Consider the following 21,343-nt stretch of genomic DNA (forward strand, 5'->3'; position numbering starts at 1 on the left):
ATCTGAACCTCTAATTATTATTAAAAAAATAAAAGGTTCAAATAGTCACACAGAGTTGTTACACCATAGAGCAGAGGCTCGCAATTATAGAAGAGCAGTTGCAAGCTCGGGAAGAAACCATGAAGAAAACCATGGAGGAGGCTGTTCAAAAGCTCGACGGTCGGATTGTTTTTGCACTCAACAAGAACCAGAGAGGAGCCAAGAAAGAGCGAGCCAGTTGAAGTTCGAAGAGGAGCTTTGTGCTCTCGTGGCTGCAATACCCAGACCGCAAACCAGAGTTCCCAACGAAGACGAAGCCGAATGCTCTCAAGCAAGGGAGATTTCGACCAAGGAGGTGGCGGTGGAAATCACTGGAAGCACCACAAACTAGAGATGCCAGTGTTCTAGGGGACAGATCGGATAATTGGATCTTGAGGGCGGAAATGTTCTTTGAGTTTTACCACTTGGATGAGAGAGAAAAACAGGAGGCAGCGGTGATAGCCATGGACGACCTACACTTAAGTGGTATCAATAAGAGAAGAAACCTTGACCATTGATGGGGTGGACGGACCTTAAAAACCGGCTTTTGTACGAGTTCCGACCGTCGCATTCGGGAAAACTGTACGAGCTGTGGCTAGCGTTAAGCCAAGAGGGGACGGTGGAAGAGTACCGTCGACGAAACATTGAATTGGCCGCTCCGTTAACAGGTATCTCCGAGGACCTCATGCTCGTCCAGTTCATTAATGGCCTGAGATGGGACCTTAAGTCGAAACTCCGTATGTTGAATCCCACCACGTTGGAAAAGGCTAAGGAACTGGCTGCGGGAATAGAAGAGAAGAATAGAGTGTGTCTTGGAAGAAAGGGAGGAATGGGGTTAGCCAGAAATAGGCCGGCCCAAACAACCCAAACTTACAACTCTAACAGTGGGTTTAAGGGAGGTGGGTTGGGCCTCGTACAAACGTATCGGCTACCCAACCAGACGGCCCCAACCGAACCTTGGACCCGGCCTTCCGAGTCCCTGGGTTCCGTCAATATGGCTGACACCGTACCCGGAACCACGACCAGCTCCGCTAGCACACCCAAAACAACCATAACACGGAGGCTCACTAAAGCGGAACTCCAAGAACGACGACGAGCGAAGGGGTTGTGTTTTCGCTGTGATGAAAGATGGGGTGTAGGCCATTGATGTAAGCGAAAGGAGTTGAGTGTACTCTTGACCACCGGGGAAGATGAGGGCGAAGGAAGCGGGGCGTTCGGAGATGAGGTTACCGAAGAAGAAACAAAGGAGCCACCGGTGGAGGTGTCCCTATACTCCGTGGTCGAAAATTCCAACCCATAAACAATGAAGTTAAAGAGGGTGGTGAAAGGAGTGGAAGTGGTAGTGATGGTGAATCCCAACGCGACACACAATTTTATCTCGATAAAGGTGGTGGAAGAAGCAAAAATTCCGATCACCCAAGGTGGTGAGTTTGGGGTATCCTTGGGAAAAGGGGACACCATGAAGGGGAAGGGAGTGTGCCAAAGCGCACGGGTCAAGCTAATCGGCGGGTTGATCGTGGTAGAAGATTTTTTACCACTTAATTTGGGGAATGCGAATATAATTCTCGGCATTCAGTGGCTTGAGAAACTTGGGTTGGTCACCACCAACTGGAAGACTCATGAAATAAGGTTCCAAGTGGCCGGCGTACCGGTGGTCCTCACCGAGCAACCATCGTCATTGGAGAAAACGCAAGTTGAGGGACAGGAGAAACCTTGTAAGAGTAAGGCCCTACCGATACGCTCATGTGCAAAAAGATGAGATCGAAAGGCTAATCTGGGAGATGTTTGAGGCCGGAATTATCAAGCCTTCGATGAGCCCTTTTGCAAGCCCGATTTTACTTGTAAAGAAGAAGGATGGGAGTTGGAGTTTTTGTGTGGACTATAGGGCCCTCAACAAGGAGATCGTGCCGGATAAGTATCCGATACCGGTTATCGATGAGCTACTTGATAAATTGCACGAAGCTTCCATGTTCTCTAAGTTAGACTTAAAGTTCGGCTACCATCAAATTCGGGACAAACCGAAGACACTCACAAGACAGCTTTCCGCACTCACAAAGGGCATTATGAATTCTTGGTGATGCCCTTAGGTTTGACAGATGCCCCAGCGACTTTCCAGTCCCCCATGGACGACATTTTACGACCTTTCCTAATGCGGTTTGTGTTAGAGTTCTTTGATGACATCCTTGTGTATATTAGCAACGAAGAGGAACACAAGAATCACTTGAGTCAAGTGTTGACCAAGTTGGCCGAACACTCTTTGAACGCCAACTTTAAAAAAAATGTGGCAAAGAAAGAGTGGATTACTTGGGCCATGTAATATCCAAACAAGGGGTGACAATGGATGAAGACAAAGTCAAGGCTATTCCTGAATGGGCCAGCCTAAAGAACTTGAAGGAGTTAAGGAGCTTTCTTAGGCTGACTGGATATTATAAAAAGTTTGTGGCCTAATATGCAGACATCGTTAGCCCATTGACTTCTCAATTGAAGAAAGACTCTTTTGGGTGGAATAAAGAGGCTAGCAAGGCTTTTCAATGGTTGAAGGTCGTCATGACTATGGCACCGATATTGGCGATGCCGAATTTTGAGAAACCTTTTGTTGTAGAAACCAATGCCTCCGAGTTCAGATTAGGGGTCGTTCTTATGCAAGAAGACCGACCCATAGCTTATTTTAGTAAGCTGCTTGGAGTTCGAGGGCAAGGCAAATCGATCTACGAGAAAGAGTTGATGGTCGTATGTATGGCTATTGAGAATTAATGGGTAGACATTTCATCGTGAGGAGTGATCAACAAAGCCTACGATATATCACGCAACAACGAGAGGTCGGGGGTGAATATCAAAAGTGGATGAGGAAATTGGTGGGCTTTGACTTTGAAGTGCAATACAAGCCCGGGGCCTCGAACTGAGTAGATGATGCATTGTCAAGAATGTGTCGACCCGAGGCCCAGCTCGCGGCCCTATCACACACTCTACTCATTGATTGGGCTGAACTTGAGGAAGAATTCCAAGCAGATACATGGTTAAAGGAAATCAAATTGGGCCTTAAGTCCAATAAAGAAGGGCCTAGTGGGTTCACATTAGACGGAAGAAGTGCGTTGTATAAGGAAGGGTTGTGCTCCCTAAATCATCTTAATTTATTCCAATACTCTTTCATGAGTATCATAACACGCCGACCGCCAGCCATAGTGGGGAAGTCAAAACCTACCTTAGGTTGGCAATGGACTGGTTCTAGCCCAGAATACGTAAGATGGTTGGGGAATTCGTTCGTAGGTGTGAGGTATGCCAACGGAGTAAGGTTGTGCAACAACACCCCTTAGGGCTGCTCCAGCCACTGCCGGTGCCCACGACGGTGTGGGAGGATGTGTCAATGGATTTTATGAGGGGTTTCCAAATTCTAAGGGGGTGGACAGTGTATTGGTAGTTGTGGATCGATTTTCTAAATACAGCCACTTTATCAGCCTCAAACACCCATTCAACGCACTAAGCGTGGCCGACCACTTCGTTAAGGAGGTAGTCCAACTGCACGGGTTCCCATCCTTGATAGTTTCGGATCGAGACCTGGTGTTTATGAGCGTGTTCTGGAAGGAATTGTTCCGCCTAACAGCAACACAGTTGCTCCGAAGTACGGCCTACCATCCGCAAACCGATGGTCAGACGACCGAGATCGTTAACAAGGTCTTGGAGACTTACCTTCGATGTTTTGTGGCCGGTTGGACAAAAAGTTGAGCACAATATCTTTCGTGGGCAGAATACTCCAATAATACGGCTCCTCATACGACCACTAAGTTGACAACAATCAAACACTGGTTGACACACTTGAAGAGACGTTGAAGGAGAGGGATTTGGTTCTAGATGAGATGCGGCTCACTTTGTTAAAAGCTCAGAAAGTCATGAAGGAAAACACGGATAAAGAACGGCGTGACAGTACATTCGAAGTTGGGTAGAGGGTTTATCTCAAGCTTCAACCATATCGGCAGCGCTCCCTAGCCAGGCGGCCGAATGAGAAACTAGCGGCCAGGTTTTATAGGTCGTTTGCGACAGTGCAGAAGGTGGGGGCGGTGGCTTACAAATTGGATCTACTGCCAGGGTGAAAAATTCACCCGGTATTCCATATTTCCTAGCTCAGGGAAGCAATTGAGTCCGCTTTGACTAACCTGACGATCCCCGAGCAACTCACAGTAAGACATGGAGTTAGTAGTTCGATCGGAGGAAGTGTTAGAGGTGCGCTTCCAGTCCAAAGGTGCCAAGGTCATTGTCGAGGTTCTCATCAAGTGGAAAAACCTTCCGGCATTCAAAGCAACTTGGGAAGACGCCTCCACCATAATTGAGCGTTTTCCGTCCTTCCACCTTGAGGACAAGATGAATCTTGAGCCGGAGGGTAATTTAATGAATCATACGGCCTAGCCCATACTATACCTCACCCCATACAAGTTTACACCCGAAGGCCCAAGGTTGGCAATCCACAAATCAAGGTTAACAATCTCCAAGTCTGTGAGTTATGCTATGGTCAAGATGCGCAATTGAAGCACAAAGAACAACGGTAGCAAGAAAGGAGGAAGTTTGAGTCAACAAAAACAAAGGGCAAGATGACAAAACTCATTAAGAAGGACTTGAGGAAAGCAAGCAACAAGCTTTTACAATGTCTAATTATGGTTTTGCCATTTTAGCTGATTAGTCACATGAATCTATCCTTAGTCTTAGAAGTCTTGAGTATAAGTAAGTTAGTAAGTTTAGCAAATAGGATTATCCAAAAATTGAGTGTATTGTAATTGAGAGTTGTAGCCTCAAGTTACATTGTGAGATTAATGAACTAAAGCCATTGCTATCCTACTTCCATTAATCAATGAAATACTCAAGCTTTCCTCTTAATTAGTTCATAGTTCTCTTTGCATTAACTATTACAACCGCTAGTCCATAACACATTAGTTGCTGCCTATTTGGTAAGTTCTACATAGTTATGTGGATCTGAATTGGTCGGTTCGTTGTTGGAGACATCCGGATCCCATCTTCCTGATGCTGAGAATGAAGATATTGTGCTCTCCTGTATACTACGCATTCTGCTGAATAATCTTCAACCGAGTAATTGAAATCGCTTTTTACGGGAATTCTTGTTCATATTAGTGGAGTTTTGGGGAGATTCGTCACGGATTGACTTTGAAACTATAACACAGGCCTAATCTCAGTATATTGTTTTATGATCTGGAGATTCTTACAGCAACAAGCATTGGTTCAGATGGTGATAGGTAAGGGTTATTAGTTCTTGTTTAATGGTAGTAATTTTTTAAGGAAATTATTTGTTGAACTTCAAAGATACAAACCTGTAATATACTTATATGCAGACTGAACAAAGCATGAGCAACTTTGTCTTATAGAGTTTTGAACTTTGTCATATGTTACTCTCTCCGTTCCTTTTTGTTTGTGTGAGGAGGGTGTGCCCATCGTAGGGGATCCTTCTCCTATATGCCCATGGCCCTTTAAAAGCCTAGGATTTTACACTTTTTAGGGTGTGTTAGGATTTGAATTTCTGACTGTTTGGGGGACCTTGAATTATAGTTGATTCTATCATTACGCTTTTTTGTAAGAAACTAATAAGGAGTTGCCAATAAGTTTTAGGAAAACTCATAAACCTCGTTCATGCCTTTCTCCGAAGTAGAGTTCAAGAGATATTTAGCATGAATCATAAGTTTACCCATGCCCAAATTGGTCTACTTGTACCAAAAATGAGTTCGGGAGCGAGGGTACTAAAATAACGTTCCTTTTAGGGAGGAATCGCCATTCTAGCCCAAGTGCGGCCTCTACTAGCTCTTCCATTTCCACAATTTCATTACTAAACAATATATGCAACGTGATACATAAAACTAAGTTAGTTGATTTTATTTACACGCATTAATCACGTAGGAATTACATTGCAAATGTCGTTATTCTTATTTATTCAAATTCGTGAAAGAACAAATTTAACAAGATTCGCCTTGTCTTAAGTGATAAAACAATCAATTAATTATTCAATTCTAGTCTTTAATTAACGCATGAATACTATGTGAATTAATTAATTAAAAGTTATTTTAAAGTGATCAAACAACACTAATTAGTCAATTAAAAGTTGTTTAAACAAGAAAAGAAAAGGTGATTTATCTAAGTGCTCGGGAATTTACCACTTTTCCTTGCTAGATCTTCGCTTAGAACACTTATGGACTCCTTCTTATTCGGGAACCTCCACCGTAAGAACAAACAATAAAGAGGGTGAGTGTTTAGGACAAGAGGGATGATTAGAACATAAGTTCACAAAGTTTCTGCTGACTTTCGGGTTAATATCACCTCTATTTATAGGGAATGGGTGAGTTTAGGGTTTTGAACATTCTGCCGCAATAGGTGGCGCGCGCATCTCAGAAGTTCGTGCGCGGCTGCTGCGCACAAGTGATTAGGTTGCGTTGCTGAAGGCAACGTAACTTATTGTCTTGCGCGTGGCTTTATGGTAAGATTCGATTCAGTATTTTCATGAAATTCTGGATCTTTCGCAAGCGCACCATTGGAGGTTACGTTGTTGTTACGCGCAACCTTGCAGGTTGCGCGTGCCAAGCCAGCGCGACTCCTTGAGTTGCGTGCAAATTTTCTTGCGGCAACCTCAGATTTTAACCTAGGCGCCTCTTAATCCGTCAAAATTAGGTCTAATCTTGGGATTAGGCCTAATTACTGATCAGGCTTAGTTTTAGTTAGCTTTGGTTCATTTCGTATTGGGTCAAGGTAGTTGTTTTATGTGTTTAAGTCTTAATCAGCAGTCCATAAGTATCCTTCACGTTGATCCAACACAAAGATGGTTTTATTTATTGTCATAGCACTTTCGGTCGGGACTGGGGACTAAAAGTAGATGTCTACAGTTTGCTTCACTATTTACATTTATTTATCCCCTTTTTTCAATTATTGGTCTCCTTTCGATTTTTGGATAACGTACAATCTTCTCGGTTTACCTTTCTTTGCTTTACTTAATCTCTTTCACCTTACTTCACTCTTTCGTCTTTGTGTTTATTAAGTTTATTTCTTGATCTCTAGGCCTTCACCGTGCTTCCCTTCCATATTGGAATTGTACTTTTTCTCTCATTTTTAGATACCTTTCTCTCTTCTCGTTCAAGCAGTATTGTCAAGTTGGATTGGTAAATTTTCTATTTTCTTAGAGTGAGATTCACATATCCACACAAAAATCGACATCAAATTTTGCTACCAAAACATTGATTCTCATATCCTCAGAGGTACATGGTAACAGATGATGATTAACATAATATAGTTAAAATTACTGACTGAAAACCATCCATGATTTTTTTTTTTTTTATATATTCAAAAGTTACTAATTAGGGTGCTTTTGGTATGGAATATTTTAATCACTCATTTAACAAAGATGATAAATATGAGTTTATTATACATTTTCACACTTTTTGCTTAGTCTCTCGTTAATATTAAGTTGTAAAACACATTTTAAGTGGTTGTTTGATTAACATATGAAGGAAATATTCTCATAAAATTCAATTTTATGAAAATTAAATTTTGTATAATCAAATTCATAGGAATTTCCTAAACCTATTTGATTAGCAATAGGGAGAGTAACTCTCTACATTAATTTCTATTTTGGCAAAAATTAGTAAATTCCTACATATTATAAATAATGAAAATTCCTATGTAGTGCTACTCAAAATAAATTCAATCAAACAACTCAGATAACTTAAGACTCCCTAAAATTTATATATTTCAATTTACTAGGGATTTCAATGCGCACGTTATGGCCAACCCTTTGAAAAAAATTATTATTGGTGACCTTTATATCCTATGCATGTTTGCGTATACTAATTGTGGACCCGCGCGCGATGCGCGCGGTTCCTCAAGTTATTAATGTATATTCTTCACTGATTTTGTTATCGGTGTTGTTTCTCTAGTGATTTTTTTGACGTTTTATCATCCATCAAGATTTGTGGTTTTCCAAGTTATCAATGTATTATTTTGACTGAATTTGTTATCGATGTTATTTCTCAAGTGATTTTATTTACGCTTTTATAAAATATGGTACGTAAGGAAAAATAAAATGGGAATGAGGTTCACAGACAAGTTTTGTCAAAGAAACCTAACCAATGTCGAGCATAAATCTTCACCTCCAGATATTCAACCAGTAAAGAAGTTGAATAATTAGATAAACAGCCACAAAACATGGAGATGCCAAATATCTTTACTACCAAGATTATCAAATTCTAGCAAGCCACTATCCAAGCCTCCTAAGTGACACTATTAGCACATTGTGATATACTTATAGTAAATTTTACCTGTCTGTTTTTTTTTTTTTTATTTTTTATTTTTTTTTTTTTGACAATCAAGAAAACAAAACAGACTACACCCTTCCTAGCTGCTATAGCTAGTTCATGGGCCTCTTTTACTTTGAGTCTACTGACTTTTACAATTACAAAATTATCAAAATTTTTGACAGCCTGTTTAATATAAAGCATTAACTGCTTTATCTCCCTCTTTGCTTTGCTGTTGTCAGTAAAAACCTTCACCAACTCGCTTGAGTCTGTGAGCATAGTGACTTTCCTCCCTGTAAGGTTTGAATTTTTTATTGCCATAAGAGCAGCCATGGCTTCAGTTTGGGGCGGGGTAGAGGCGAACACAGGGGCTTTCCCTCTGTCAATCACTACACCTTTTTCTTTACAAATCCATCATACAACAGCTTTCCAAGTATTCATCGAAGGTAGATCGTTCCTCTTCCGGGCACCATCAGTGATATGATCCTGACTTGTTCCACTTGAGTTGTCACCATCTGTACTATGCTCATTGCTTTCACCATCTGTAGAATCTGCAGTTATTGGTGTCGTTCTTGCTGTTAGGAGATTGCCATTGATCCATATGTTCTTCCAATGTTGGGCAGTGTAGATTATGTTGAGTGGATTACACTGTTCGTTGTTGAAGGTAGCTTTATTTCTTGTGAGCCAAATGCTTCAGAGAAAACTCACAAAGTCCATAACACTATCTTCTTAGTTGCTGTCCAGAGAAAAAAAGAGATGAAGTTCTGAATCCAAACCCTGATTTTGAGCTCTTTGCCATTGTGCTGCATTTCCATAATCTTCTAGAGATTTCGCAATCTCTAAAAATATGCTCCCGCGATTCATCTTCAAAGTGACATAATCTGCATACATTATAAGCATTAATTCCCCTTTTCTTTAGATAATTAGCAGTAGGGAGTGCATTATTAATTTTTTACCTGTCAATGTTAACAATTTTAACTCTTACAACATCATCCACTCTTAATACATCCCTGACATAGTGACATCTTGAACATAATCCCATAAAACTTCCGAAACATGTATTAAGCCAGTAAAATGATATTTTCCTGCATAATATAAGTTGTATACATCCAGATGCCAAAAAATACCGTAAAAAAACAATCACAGTAACAAAAGGCTCAAGCATATATATACCATCAGGGAAGCTCAGATTGAGAAAGGCTCCATAGTCCTCAACTCTTACCTCAAAGATATTCCCTTCTTTGATTTTCTCAGAGTACCAAATTGTGTCTTAATACTGCATCCTCTCGGTAATTTGAACTAACCCCTTTTGCCTGTTAGATGACTTGAAGGCATCCTGTGTCTTCCTTACCTCTCCACGAAAGGGTAATTACAGACAGCTAATTCCACTTGCTTATGATTGATGACAAACCTTGAAAAATTGGGGTATATGGTTTTGTTCTTGCTGTTGATGTTTGCCTAGTAATTTCATCAGTTGCTTATCTGCCATCTGGTTTTATAGTAAGGACACTTTATCATGGCCCTTGTATACATACTTATATAGATACTTTACTGCTTTTATGGTGGAGTAAACCTCTACATTAAGATAGTCAAAAAGTGTCGAAAGATATGGGTTGTATGGGACTTTTTCAGCTCAGCATTTCTGATCTTTACTTTTTCTCCCGTATCTGTTCTACGGTAGCAAGGATAACCGTCTTCGTTGGTAGTGGTTTGATCAACAAATGGCTTTGGATAGCTATTTTTTCATACCAATTCACCTCCTTTCTTCTGCATACAAGAACATTGTGGATTCATTCGACCACAAGGCCCATGCATCATGTGCTTTAATACAATCCTACGCAATGTAGGATTACTTAATGAAGGAATTTCTGCAGAAACATACTTGTCATAATCAGCTGGACTTTTCAATTTGAACTCCGGCTTCAGAATCAATAAAATATGAGCATGAGGTAGCCCCCTTTTCTGGAATTCCAAACACCTACCTCACCAAATACCTTAATCTCCATAATCTACTTCTTCAGAGCTAATAATTTTGCTCTGAATACCCGAGCTACTAAATCTGGTCTCTCATGTGCGATTTCCCCAAGGGAAAGCTCTGCTTTAATCTCTGGCCAATTTGCATTACACGTCATTGTGCTAAATAAATCCGGCTTCCCAAATCTGTGAACCAGAGCCATGGCATTGTAGTAACGCCTTTTCAAATCCCTTGGACCACCAAGGAATGTAGGCGGTAAAACAAATCTATGGCCAACATTGGCTGGATTAATCTCTCCAGCTTCAACTGTATCTAGTATGCCTTGATATAGATAAGCTCTAATACTATCTTGATGTCGAAGGAAAAAATCAAGCCTCGTATTTTCAATCTTCACATACATGTCTACAATGTACTGGAGAAATGCTGTTCCTGCCCTTAAAAGCATGTAGTTCGGTTTGATCTGCAACTTATATGCATAATATTCTCTTGGCGAAACAAATTTATCAGCCTTTGTATGTCTACCAGATGCACCTATATAATAAATATAAGCATGGTAATGGTAAGATATGAAATCCTTAGACAGCAGTAACATGGAGCAAAGTATGATTATCTAAACCCTTTCATCTTTAATTCACTTTAAAAAAAATTAAAAAAGGGCTTACGTGTAGCTTCTTGAGCAAGCAAATTTTCTACATTGTGCACAGCACAAGACTGAACAGGGTCAACCTTGGTATCAGCTTGCCTATGTCCACCGTGAGACATTTTCTTCAGCCCTTGATTCCATTCTCCCCGTGGAAAAAGCAAAGGATATTGTAGTGGACAATAACAACTGTAATAATGCTGAATTCTATGAGAGTCAGCTGATTTACCTGATACAAGAATATGTGGGCCTAAACTTTCACTTGAAGAAGTGTTATCAGGCCAAATCACAGCAACCACGGTATTTTGATTTATGACAATCTTAGTATCTTCATTTACTTCTACTTATTTCTAAGATCGAAAAAATCTAGCATAAGAATTATCTTTAGAGACGTTCATTAAAATGTCTATGACATCTAGTCAATTCAGGAAAACATCCTAAACGATTCTCAGTCTCATTCTAGCCATCATAATAATAATGTTGTAGATACTTAGGGTTACTATCAGCGGGCAAAAGATCAGGGACAAAATGATATAGTTGTCCATGCAATCAAAACACATAAATGCCCTTATATGTATCAGCATCAAAATTCCCTCCTATAGTGCTGAAGGCAAATAGGTTATTAAATAACCTTACATACTTTCTAAAATGCATAGCAATTTCTTCTTGCGAAGTAAAAAGTCTTATAAGTTCAGGAGGGTATTCATTTGCTGCAATTCGAACATCACCATTTCCACAACAAAAATGCAAAGACTCATAAGCAAATTTCTTAGCATTGCACTTGGAACAATATTGTGGGTCAGGCATTGTAAAGGCTTAGAGGGTAGAGGTTGCCCAACTGTAGCAGGCTAGCAGCTGGTGCTCCTGATATTAATAAAACGAACCCAAAAGGAAAAAGCAACCTCAATAAAAAAAAAGCTTTGAATAAGACTAACATAAGTTAAATATCTATGTGTATACTTACTTGCAATTGTTTCATAGTTACTTTTCCGGCTTCTTTTTGGTTGCAAGCTTGAATCTTGCCGCTCACTATATATACACTATGTTACTAACAATTTACGGCAACACATTACATTATCAGCGCATGATGTTTAACATACCTTCTATAGCCGGACTGCAAACTTGATGACCCAACTGTCCTCATTCTCTTGCTACAGCGAGTTGTAGATCTAAGAAAATAAGGATCTATTAATGCAATTAAAACAAAAGCAAATGTTGTTAAACAGTTTATAGTATATATGCTGTAAATGAGTAAAATAAGAAAAAAAATCCTTTGAAGAAAAAATTCTCATAAACCAGGTTTCATCATCTTCTCTCATATAAAATTAAAAGCAAAATAAACCATAAATTCCTAGTTCCATTTTGCTTGGTTAAAATAAGAAAGATCTTCTTTGCCTATTTAGACCACAAAATTTCAAAATTCATTACAAAAACATCAGACAACCTTTTTTTATTATTTATCATCAGTTTTCATAGATTTATTAGTGGTCCTTTGAAGTTAGAACCAGCCTAAACTTTGGTGCTTTCTGGCCACCTACTACTGATGTGTATTAAACTCCAATTTTGCCAGCAATATTTATGGGCTTTCTTCAATTCTTCTGCCTTATTATATTTTTTCCACTTAGTTTTACTTCAAACTAGTGGTTTAAATTTTCAATAATACTTAACTATTGTGAGAGCAACTCAAGAAACTGTACTGCAAACTAAAATATAAATATACAAATTTCTCACAAAACATCTAACAATATTTTCTACACTAATACAAAGGGAAAAAAAAAAGAATCATAACAGCAAAATCATAGTCCTTTGTAGTCGTACACCAAACAGACAAAAGATCTACCACACTCGTAAGATTACCTCCCACAAGTCCCACCCTAGTACGACTTATACAAGTTTGTAACGAATTAATAACACCAATCGACACGTGATGTTTTTAGCAAGATCATCCCACCAAACATTTTAAAGATGAATTGATATATGTGATCGGAAGCTACCCTAACATGCCCATGTCTTCACAAAGCATTTAACAACAATTCAAACACATCAATTTCCAAAGTAATGAAAAACAAAAAAGCATTCAAATGAATAGCATTTTATATGTTGTCTAACGAGCATAATGTCTAATCCAAACCCCTAAATTTTCAGCTGAAACTAAATCAGACCAATCATCCCTCTAAATCTTATTCATCATTGTCATCAAGACCCATTTAAATTTACCTGATTTTGCAAGGATATTTACCATTGAATTAAAGAGACGAAGAGGGTTATTTACCCAATTATTTTCAGCTACTCGTCGCCAATGATCAAAACCACTGCAGCAAGCTAGCCTAGCCAATTCACCACCACAAGCACCCCCTCTAGCTCAAGTGCCCACTTACAGATTATTAATGGACTTAATATTGAAGAAGAAGAAACAATTAGTTGACGACAACATGAGCAAGGAAGAAAATGGAGAAGAGAGAATTAGATGATACTATGATAGCCACGGGGGGCTGGTGGAGGCCAACTGGCGATCCATTTATGTTGAAGGCTGGCCCCTGTAAGTTTTATTTTTTGTGTAAAGTTAGCATTCTAGATTGTAGTTTAGTGGTTGAGCGCTCTACATCAAGCATTAACACCCTACAGGTCATGTGTTAGTTCTCACTTTTAATACTCGCTCCGTGTTTTAATAGAGTGCATCTCAGCGCATAATTGACTCTGCACTGCTACATTATAACGTACAATTATGGTATAATGTACCATTAAAGTATAAGTTGTCTTAATATTACTTTTTGTGTACTATTATGCATGTAGTTGTACTTTTTGCCATCTTATAGGTTGAATATTTTCCCCAAAAATACTCAACACCTGTCACCTATTATGCATGTAGTGGTACAATTTTCCATTTTATACGTTTGCTAACAAATAGCAGCTATGCGCTAAGGATTAACCGTTTTAATAAGTATTATAATTTGACTTTTTTCACTATTCACATAGTGATTTTGACTTGATTAATTTACTAAAATAAAAAAAATGTTATTATACATGACTGGAACACTTATTAAAATAGGAAAAATAAAAGGAAATGGAAAAAGTAAAAGTTGGCTTTAAATATTGAATAAATAAAACTTTTTATTTACAAGTAATTAATCAATTTAGGGAATTAAGAGACAATTTTAAACTTTCAAAATCAAATGAGAGCAAATATGTAAAGGAACATTTTTTAGGGATATAAATTAATGTCCATAAAATTTTGTTAAACTTTTTATAAGGTAGGAATTTAAGGCATATGGCAGATACCACAGATATATGCTGGACTACCACAGCTTTGAATGGATTTCAAGAGCATTTATACAAGCAACACCATTAATAAATATTGGCACCATCAAAATACTTTGATATTATCAAAAAAATAATCTAAACCATTTCGAAAGGATTTTAAGGAGCATTTATATAACACCATTATTAAACATTGGACACCACAAAAAAATTAAACCTCAAATTGTCTATTACAGTATCCTTTGTTTTTACATGCAGATCTAATAAGAGGATTTAAAGTCAAGCGAAAATGATTAAAAAATCAAAATACGAGTTTCTCGCCTGATGGTCTTATTGGATGAGGAGGTATTATATCTTTATAAATCGTTTAATTTATTAAATTTTTTAATAAACCTTTTTAGTTCATGTGATTTAGGTAGCTTAATCAAGGCAATAAATTAACTTGATTTTTATTTTTAATTAGGGTGATTACATTCATGCCTCAATTAAAGCCAACTTTGTTCAACAATTTCGTTCAAAATTGATTGAAGGAAAATTTTCCTCCATTAGATAGTTTTCAGTTGTTATGAATATGAAGCAATATCGCACGCGTTGTCAGTGACAACAAAATAATGATTCAATTTTTCAAAATACTATTGTTCGTGCGATTAGAGACGATGAAAAAATTCCAATGGATAGATTTGATTTTATACAATTACAATTTTTAGATCATTCACTTTTATTAGAGGGAAGAGATATGGGTGTGAACAAAGTTTGTGATTCTATCGAAATAGAAGATAAATAGTATACATGTTTTGTTGCATACGGTTATGTATATATATTTTTTAATTTTCTTATCAAGATATTTATTAAGGGAATAAAAAATTATCCTTAACAAATAATAGCAAATTAATCAAAAATATTATGAGTATGACTAATTATAAAAGATATGTTTTGTGTGATTTTATGTATAAAAAACCGTGCGAAATTAGGATTTAAATTATTAAAAAATAAAAATTATCTTGTAAAATTAATGGTTTTATCTAATATCCGATTTATAAGATGTTATTTTCATAAAAAAAATTAAAACAACAAAAAACTTTACCTTCTAGAAACATTTATGTGAAATTTATGTCAAAAAATTTGAATAGACAAATAATTTGTTAGTGATCAAGAGATCACAAGAAATATACAAAATGATATATAAATTTGAGAGCTTAATTTCAAGTGCTAAAAACAACATATAATGATCTGAAATATATTTACAATTTTTTTTTATTTTGAAAGATATCATATTATTGTCATATCTATTAACTATTACTAAAACAAAACATTGCTGACATCATCAACTTTTAAAGTATCCTACGTGTCATCTTTATGTATGATATCATTAAATAATTTTTTTAAATCTACAATATTTATTTCTCAAACAAAAATTTATTGCCACTCTTTTTTATTACATAAATGAATAATAAAACGATTTAAATCGTGCAACGCACGAGCCTAATCTAGTTACTAAAATTAACAAATAAAATATATAACAATAATAAATAAAGTCGCATTATAAATTACATTTTAAAAAATTATACTTTTGTAATAGCCAATAACATTTTAACTTAGAGTCTATAAGAAAATACTTCTGTTCATATTTATGTATGAAAAATCGTGTATCGCAAGGGCTTTTATCTAGTATAATATATTCGTAGTTTTACGTAATTTGTTAATTTTAATAATTTTTATATATAATTTGTTTCATGTTAATTGAAGTCACTAATAAAAAAATTTGGAAGGGGTTAATGAGATAAATAGTGATACGCTCAAAGCTTGCATTAGTTGCTGCCTATTTGGTAAGTTCTACGCAGTTATGTGGATCTGAATTGGGTGGTTTGTTGCTAGAGTCAATCCCCTATATCAATGCTGAAATACAAATACAAGACTCCGATTTGCTCCAATGTATAAAAATTATTTCTCAATTGAAATAAGATTTTGCGATCGAATGTTTTACATGCGACCGGGTAGTTGCAAGCCCATAACCTAACCTGTCGCAACCATTTACATGCCCATTGCCATAGTACTTAAAATATTAACAGCGATTATATATATGCGCATCAATTCACATCCCAAAAAGAATAGATTAACAGACCAGTTGTTATCAGACTACACTGGAGCGATTAGTTCCAGTACATGAGATCGTGCTTCATTGAAATCAGAGAGCAAGTATTCACATAACAGCCACGACCGCTCAAAGTTGATATCTTCATGTTGTGCACACCACAAACACACATCAGTAACAATGAATCCGTAAGAACCGCAAATATATTTTCAAGCAACCTTTAACTTACCAGCTTAAGTTAAAACCTCTCCGAATTTCTCTTTATCGCAGCTAACATATGGATTTCACAACTGAATCTGAAAATGTACTAGATTTACAGTATTGATCAAATGGATACGAAGTCAAAGCGGAAAAAATCAAATGGATATGAAGTACTAAAGTAATATCGACTTGGAAATTCATGCACTTACACCTCACCCTGGTGATCCATACTCAAAGAAGTTCTCACACACCCATTTATCGTACCCGTTTCCCAATTATGATCTAACAACGTAAATACTTCATCCATTGCAGAAGCCCGCAAAAGTCAACTTATGTTATGTAATTGAAATGAAGATTCTGTTAAAGTATAAACAGCCAATGTATTAATACCATGATAGTCACATTAACTGAATGTACATCAGCCACATCTGACGTTGAAATAGAGTCTATCACTAAAATTTCTCCCCGATTTAAAGAAAATGCTATACACCACCAATGATGATCCTTAAGAACAGGAGAAAACACCTACAAGGAAAGATATGTAAGATAAACAAAGACAAATTAATGAAAAGCTATATAAAAATTCAATGTCAGACCTCACATAGGTTAACAAGTTGTGAAACAAAAAAAGAAAATAAATAAAATCAATTTTTGTTAATTTTGCTGGTAATAAAGTAAGAGGAATTAACAAAAAGTGAAAGAAATTAGAAGATTTAACTGACCATAAGGCTATCAGCTAAATACACATAGACTCTGAGTTGATATGTGATCTGTCACCTGGTCACCCAATACCCATCATCAAATAGCACAAATCTAGATTACTGCGAAATGCTTCTCAATTCACTCTTTTCCAGATCATTCAAATTCTACTCTTATTAGTAGCTAATCATCGCTAAATGGATCATGAATCAAAAAGTCTGGAAGATTGTCAAGAAGATTAATAACAACCTATGTTAGTTTTTCCATATTTTGTTAAGGGTGTTTTGAATAATTTGTTCATTTTTCTGTTTGTTATGTTATTACTCCAAAAAAAGACCTGTGAAATAATTTAAAATGGGTTACATGGGTTATGCTATCACATGGGTGTGAGGGGGAAAAAAAGAATAATACTTGTAGCAAAATGGACAGGTTCTCATATTTAGGAATGTAAGATTAGAAATGGATTAGATGTCTGCTTACAACATTAATCCTATTTGGTGAAGTGCCAACCATTTGCTGCGTATAAGTGCATGTCGCCTTTTCCATGTTAGAGCTAGATTTTCTTTGCAATACACGAATCTGTCAAGCCATTTTCAAATGTTCAATCAAATCAGATAACACTGCACATTAACCGTATACAAAACTACACCACTAAATTCAAATCATACCGCAAAAGCCGGATCCATCATATAACTCTTGCTCCAACCTTCAAACTGTGAACTCCACACTTTCTCATACATTTTGCCAGCGACACGAGCGTACTATAGACATAAGAGACCATATTTTCATCATCAGATACTTTCGGACTACGTGTTGTCCTTGGATTTCTGTTTTCAGTGTTCAAATTCGCATTATTCTCGCTTTCCAGCCTCTCTCTCTCTCAACCCTCTCACTATCTTCCTTTTGCATCCTCTCTCTCTCTCTCCTCCTTCTGCATCCTCTCCCTCTCAATCCTCTCTCTCTCTCTCTCCTCCTTCTGCATCCTCTCTCTCTCTCTCTCAACCCTCTCACTCCCCTCCTTTTGCACCTCTCTCTATCAACCCTCTTACTCGATCTCCTCATTTTGCAACTTCTCTATCTCAACCCTCTCACTCTCCTCCTTTTGCAACCTCTCTCCCTCAATCGTACCCTTTCACTTTCGTCAATCTGTAGCCCCTCTCTCCCTCAACCCTTTCACTCTCCACCTTTTGCGTCTCTATCTCTCTTTTCTCCTCCTTTTGCCTCTCTATCTCTCTTTTCTCCTCCTCAAGCCTCTCTATCTCTCTTTGTCTTTTCTCCTCCTCAAGCCTCTCTATCTTTCTTTGTCTTTGCTGCTCCTCAAATATGCCTTTCTCTCTCTCTTTGCTCCTTAACCCTTTCTCTTTCTCTTTGCTCCTGCTCAAGCCTTTCTCTCTCTCTTTGCTCCTGCTCAAGCCTTTCTCTCTCTCTCACATTATGTTCATCAATCATGATAGGAGTCCCAACTGAACCATTCTGAAAATAATAAAAAAACTAACATCCAGCAAATTACCAGAGGACCTTCACCTACATCATACATCAAAAATACATCAACCCTCTCACTTATAAATGTCATGAACAAGCAACAAAAATACACAAAATTATATTCATAGTCAGTAACAGTATTATCAAGGTCACAATAATATCAAGAAGAATTACATTACACATCCCAGAATTTCAACTATTTTACCTGCTGCCTTTGCTGCCTTTTTCCTAAAGTAACCATAATCCTGACGCCTAGAATGTTTTCCCCCTTCGTTGCTGCAACTTCATTCTCAACATCTTCTTGCACATTAGCATTTACAGCTATCATAAATGCTTGCATAGCCTGTACACATTCACAAGGGAGCCCATTACAAATCATTCAGGGAGAAAAATATTTGAAATACGTACTATAACCCAAATCACTCACCTCCTGAACAATACGTGCTGATCTCTTCACTAGCATAACATTTGGTACATTCATTTCATGGGGACAGCCATATGCAGCTTTCACAGTCTAAAAAGAACAGGTAAAACATGTCAGCAAAAGATCTAACAACCTATATTTATTCACTGAAATATTCCTGCCAGAACACTCACTCCCAATTTGCCAAAATCCCCTTTTTTATAACGATCTTCCTTCTTCGCCATGTTCAACTCCTTGTCGGTCCATACTTTTATTTTGGGAAACATACCCATTTCACAAGGGTTCTTCTCAAACAATCAGATACATGATCTGCCATACTCCTTCTCAAAATTAATACTCTACACCAATGAATTAAACAGATAATAAAAACAACAATATGTGAACAATCTATACTTACACAAAGAAATATAGTGCAACCTCCACAACCTTTGGCAAAACCACAAGGGTAAAACCTCCAAGAAAAACTTGCTATAGCGTACATAAGTTGCTCAATCACAAGGGTACATCAGTCATAGTTCACCGCATCATCAGCTGCAATTGCCGTCGGTAATAATTTGGAGCACAACCTATGACATATCGTAGGACATAGTATGTCAGTCAAGGCAAGCAACAAGAATGCTATCTTAAAATCTCCCTCGCCCTCCACACACCGCCACTGCACTACTAGAAAATCGATCTTTAGTATCAGAAATAATTTCCGACACTAAACCGATACTAGTACCTTTGTGCCTAATGTATTGGTATCGGTTCTTTAAAACTATTTCGGGGTTTATGGAGTCCCTTGGGAGAGTTACAATTCCAAGAATGCGAGTCAATCAAGTTTTTAGAGTACCTGCAAAACCACGGAAGCTCCGGTTGGGTGGAGTTCCGCCTCCGGCGATCAAGTTAGAACGTTTTCGGATGTATAAAAGTGCGGAATGTAAAGGTTTTTTCTCTCGGATTTCGAGAGAATTCTGCAATTAATATTGCTCGGGTTTTGTGTGTATATTTATGAATATGTAATAAATGAGGATTTTCCTTTATTTATAGTGGAAGGGGATCAGTTCCCCTTTTAGGGTTAATGTGCCACGTGTCAGTAGAGGATTGGATCCCCTAGGACCTCTCTAAGGCTGACACGTGTCAGCATGCTATAGGGCCACGTGGACAGGGTAGTTTTACCTTAAACATTTGCCCCTCACAGGTGTGACGTGGCTTGCCACGTGGCACCTGTGACAGGTGTCACGCTCTGAGAAGGTGACGCTTCGTCTCCTTCTCTCTCTTTTTTTTTTCTTTTTGAATTTGAATTTGAAATGGGAAGGTGACGGTTCGCCTTCTGGGTTCTTCTATAAGTAGAAACCCTCCCCCTCATTTTTAACACTTTGCATATTTTCAAAAAAACTTTCTGAGAGAAAAGCTTTGAGACCGGCTGCTTTTATTTGCAAAAACTTCCCCTCTTTCACTCATCCGGCTTCCGTTTGAGTGTTCTTTGCCCAAAGCTCTTAGATACCGCCAGACCATACTCAAATTCCTTCCCCTTTGCTCTCACTATATCCACAGCCGGTCACAACCGTCTGGGGCATCTTCAAGCAAATTTCCTTCAAACCGCCTGAGGACCCTTTGACCTTTCCTTAGCTCCCAATACCCCCACAGTCGGTCACAACCGTCTAGGGTATCTTCAAGCAAATTTCCAGAAAAACGTCTGGGTCTTCAGTGAAATTCAGTTTCTCTTCAAAGGGGTACATCCGGGATACCGTCTGGGGTATCATCAAGCAACAAAAAGGATTTCCGGCTGCTAACTTCAAGGAGTCAACCGTCTTCAGATTTTTTACAACTTCAAGGTACCGTTTCTACCCCTTGCAACTTTTTTACGCTTTTTTCGGTTGTATAGATTGTAAAGAAAAATAGACTCACCCAACACACACACGGCACGGCCTAGGACAGTTGTCAGCCGGTCACTGGATACGGCTGAGTCTAGGACTGGGAATGCCGTCTAGGGGTGTTTGGACCACCCTTACTCTTCTGCGAATCTGACCGTCTCTGTTCATGAGCAGGACATAATGGCTCGGACGAGACGGACGGCTGTAGACCCCGAATATCAGTCAGACGGCTCAGCAGAAGTTCCGGCTGACTATGTACCTTATGACCAGCCAGGCGTACCTAGCACGCCCGGGGATGATATCTTGGACGAATCCGAAAGTACAGGCGGCGAGGAGACCGTCCAAAAATCAGACTCCACTGAGTCAACTATGGAACCGGATGCCCCTCAAGAGGATGAGGAGGCATATAAATGGCCCTCTAT

The 21,343-nt window shown here is 38.1% G+C and overlaps 1 protein-coding gene across 18 annotated transcripts; it reads right to left on the reverse strand.

The window, feature by feature from the left end:
- Positions 1-8,159: 8,159 nt before the first annotated feature.
- On the reverse strand, positions 8,160-13,549 carry LOC110689817. 18 transcript variants are annotated; one of them, XM_021866638.1, is made up of 7 exons: positions 13,182-13,549; positions 12,010-12,078; positions 11,874-11,938; positions 10,932-11,138; positions 10,277-10,800; positions 9,251-10,162; positions 8,160-9,175 (listed from the first exon to the last, which is right to left on the reverse strand). In XM_021866638.1, the coding sequence occupies exons 2-5, from the start codon at positions 12,051-12,053 to the stop codon at positions 10,304-10,306; spliced, it is 813 nt and encodes a 270-aa protein (XP_021722330.1). In that variant the 5' UTR covers positions 12,054-12,078; positions 13,182-13,549; the 3' UTR covers positions 8,160-9,175; positions 9,251-10,162; positions 10,277-10,303. The 18 variants fall into 18 exon arrangements, 13 of the variants coding, with proteins under 13 accessions (XP_021722330.1, XP_021722329.1, XP_021722331.1 ...); XM_021866637.1 differs by having other exon boundaries at positions 9,251-9,379; positions 9,517-10,800; positions 13,182-13,547; XM_021866639.1 differs by having other exon boundaries at positions 8,160-8,985; positions 9,071-9,175; positions 9,251-10,800; positions 13,182-13,547.
- Positions 13,550-21,343: the final 7,794 nt, after the last annotated feature.

Source organism: Chenopodium quinoa, unplaced genomic scaffold (genome assembly GCF_001683475.1).
Source record: "Chenopodium quinoa cultivar QQ74 unplaced genomic scaffold, ASM168347v1, whole genome shotgun sequence".
Lineage (NCBI taxonomy): Eukaryota > Viridiplantae > Streptophyta > Magnoliopsida > Caryophyllales > Amaranthaceae > Chenopodium > Chenopodium quinoa.

What these genes read in the sequence shown, in the direction of transcription:
- LOC110689817 (XM_021866638.1), bottom strand. Translation starts at nt 12,053, where the DNA reads ATGAGGACAGTTGGGTCATCAAGTTTGCAGTCCGGCTATAGAAG. An exon ending in TTGCAGTCCGGCTATAGAAG is followed by an intron (nt 11,939 to 12,009) that starts GTATGTTAAACA and finishes GTGTATATATAG; the next exon opens with TGAGCGGCAAGATTCAAGCT. An exon ending in TAACTATGAAACAATTGCAA is followed by an intron (nt 11,139 to 11,873) that starts GTAAGTATACAC and finishes TTCTTGTATCAG; the next exon opens with GTAAATCAGCTGACTCTCAT.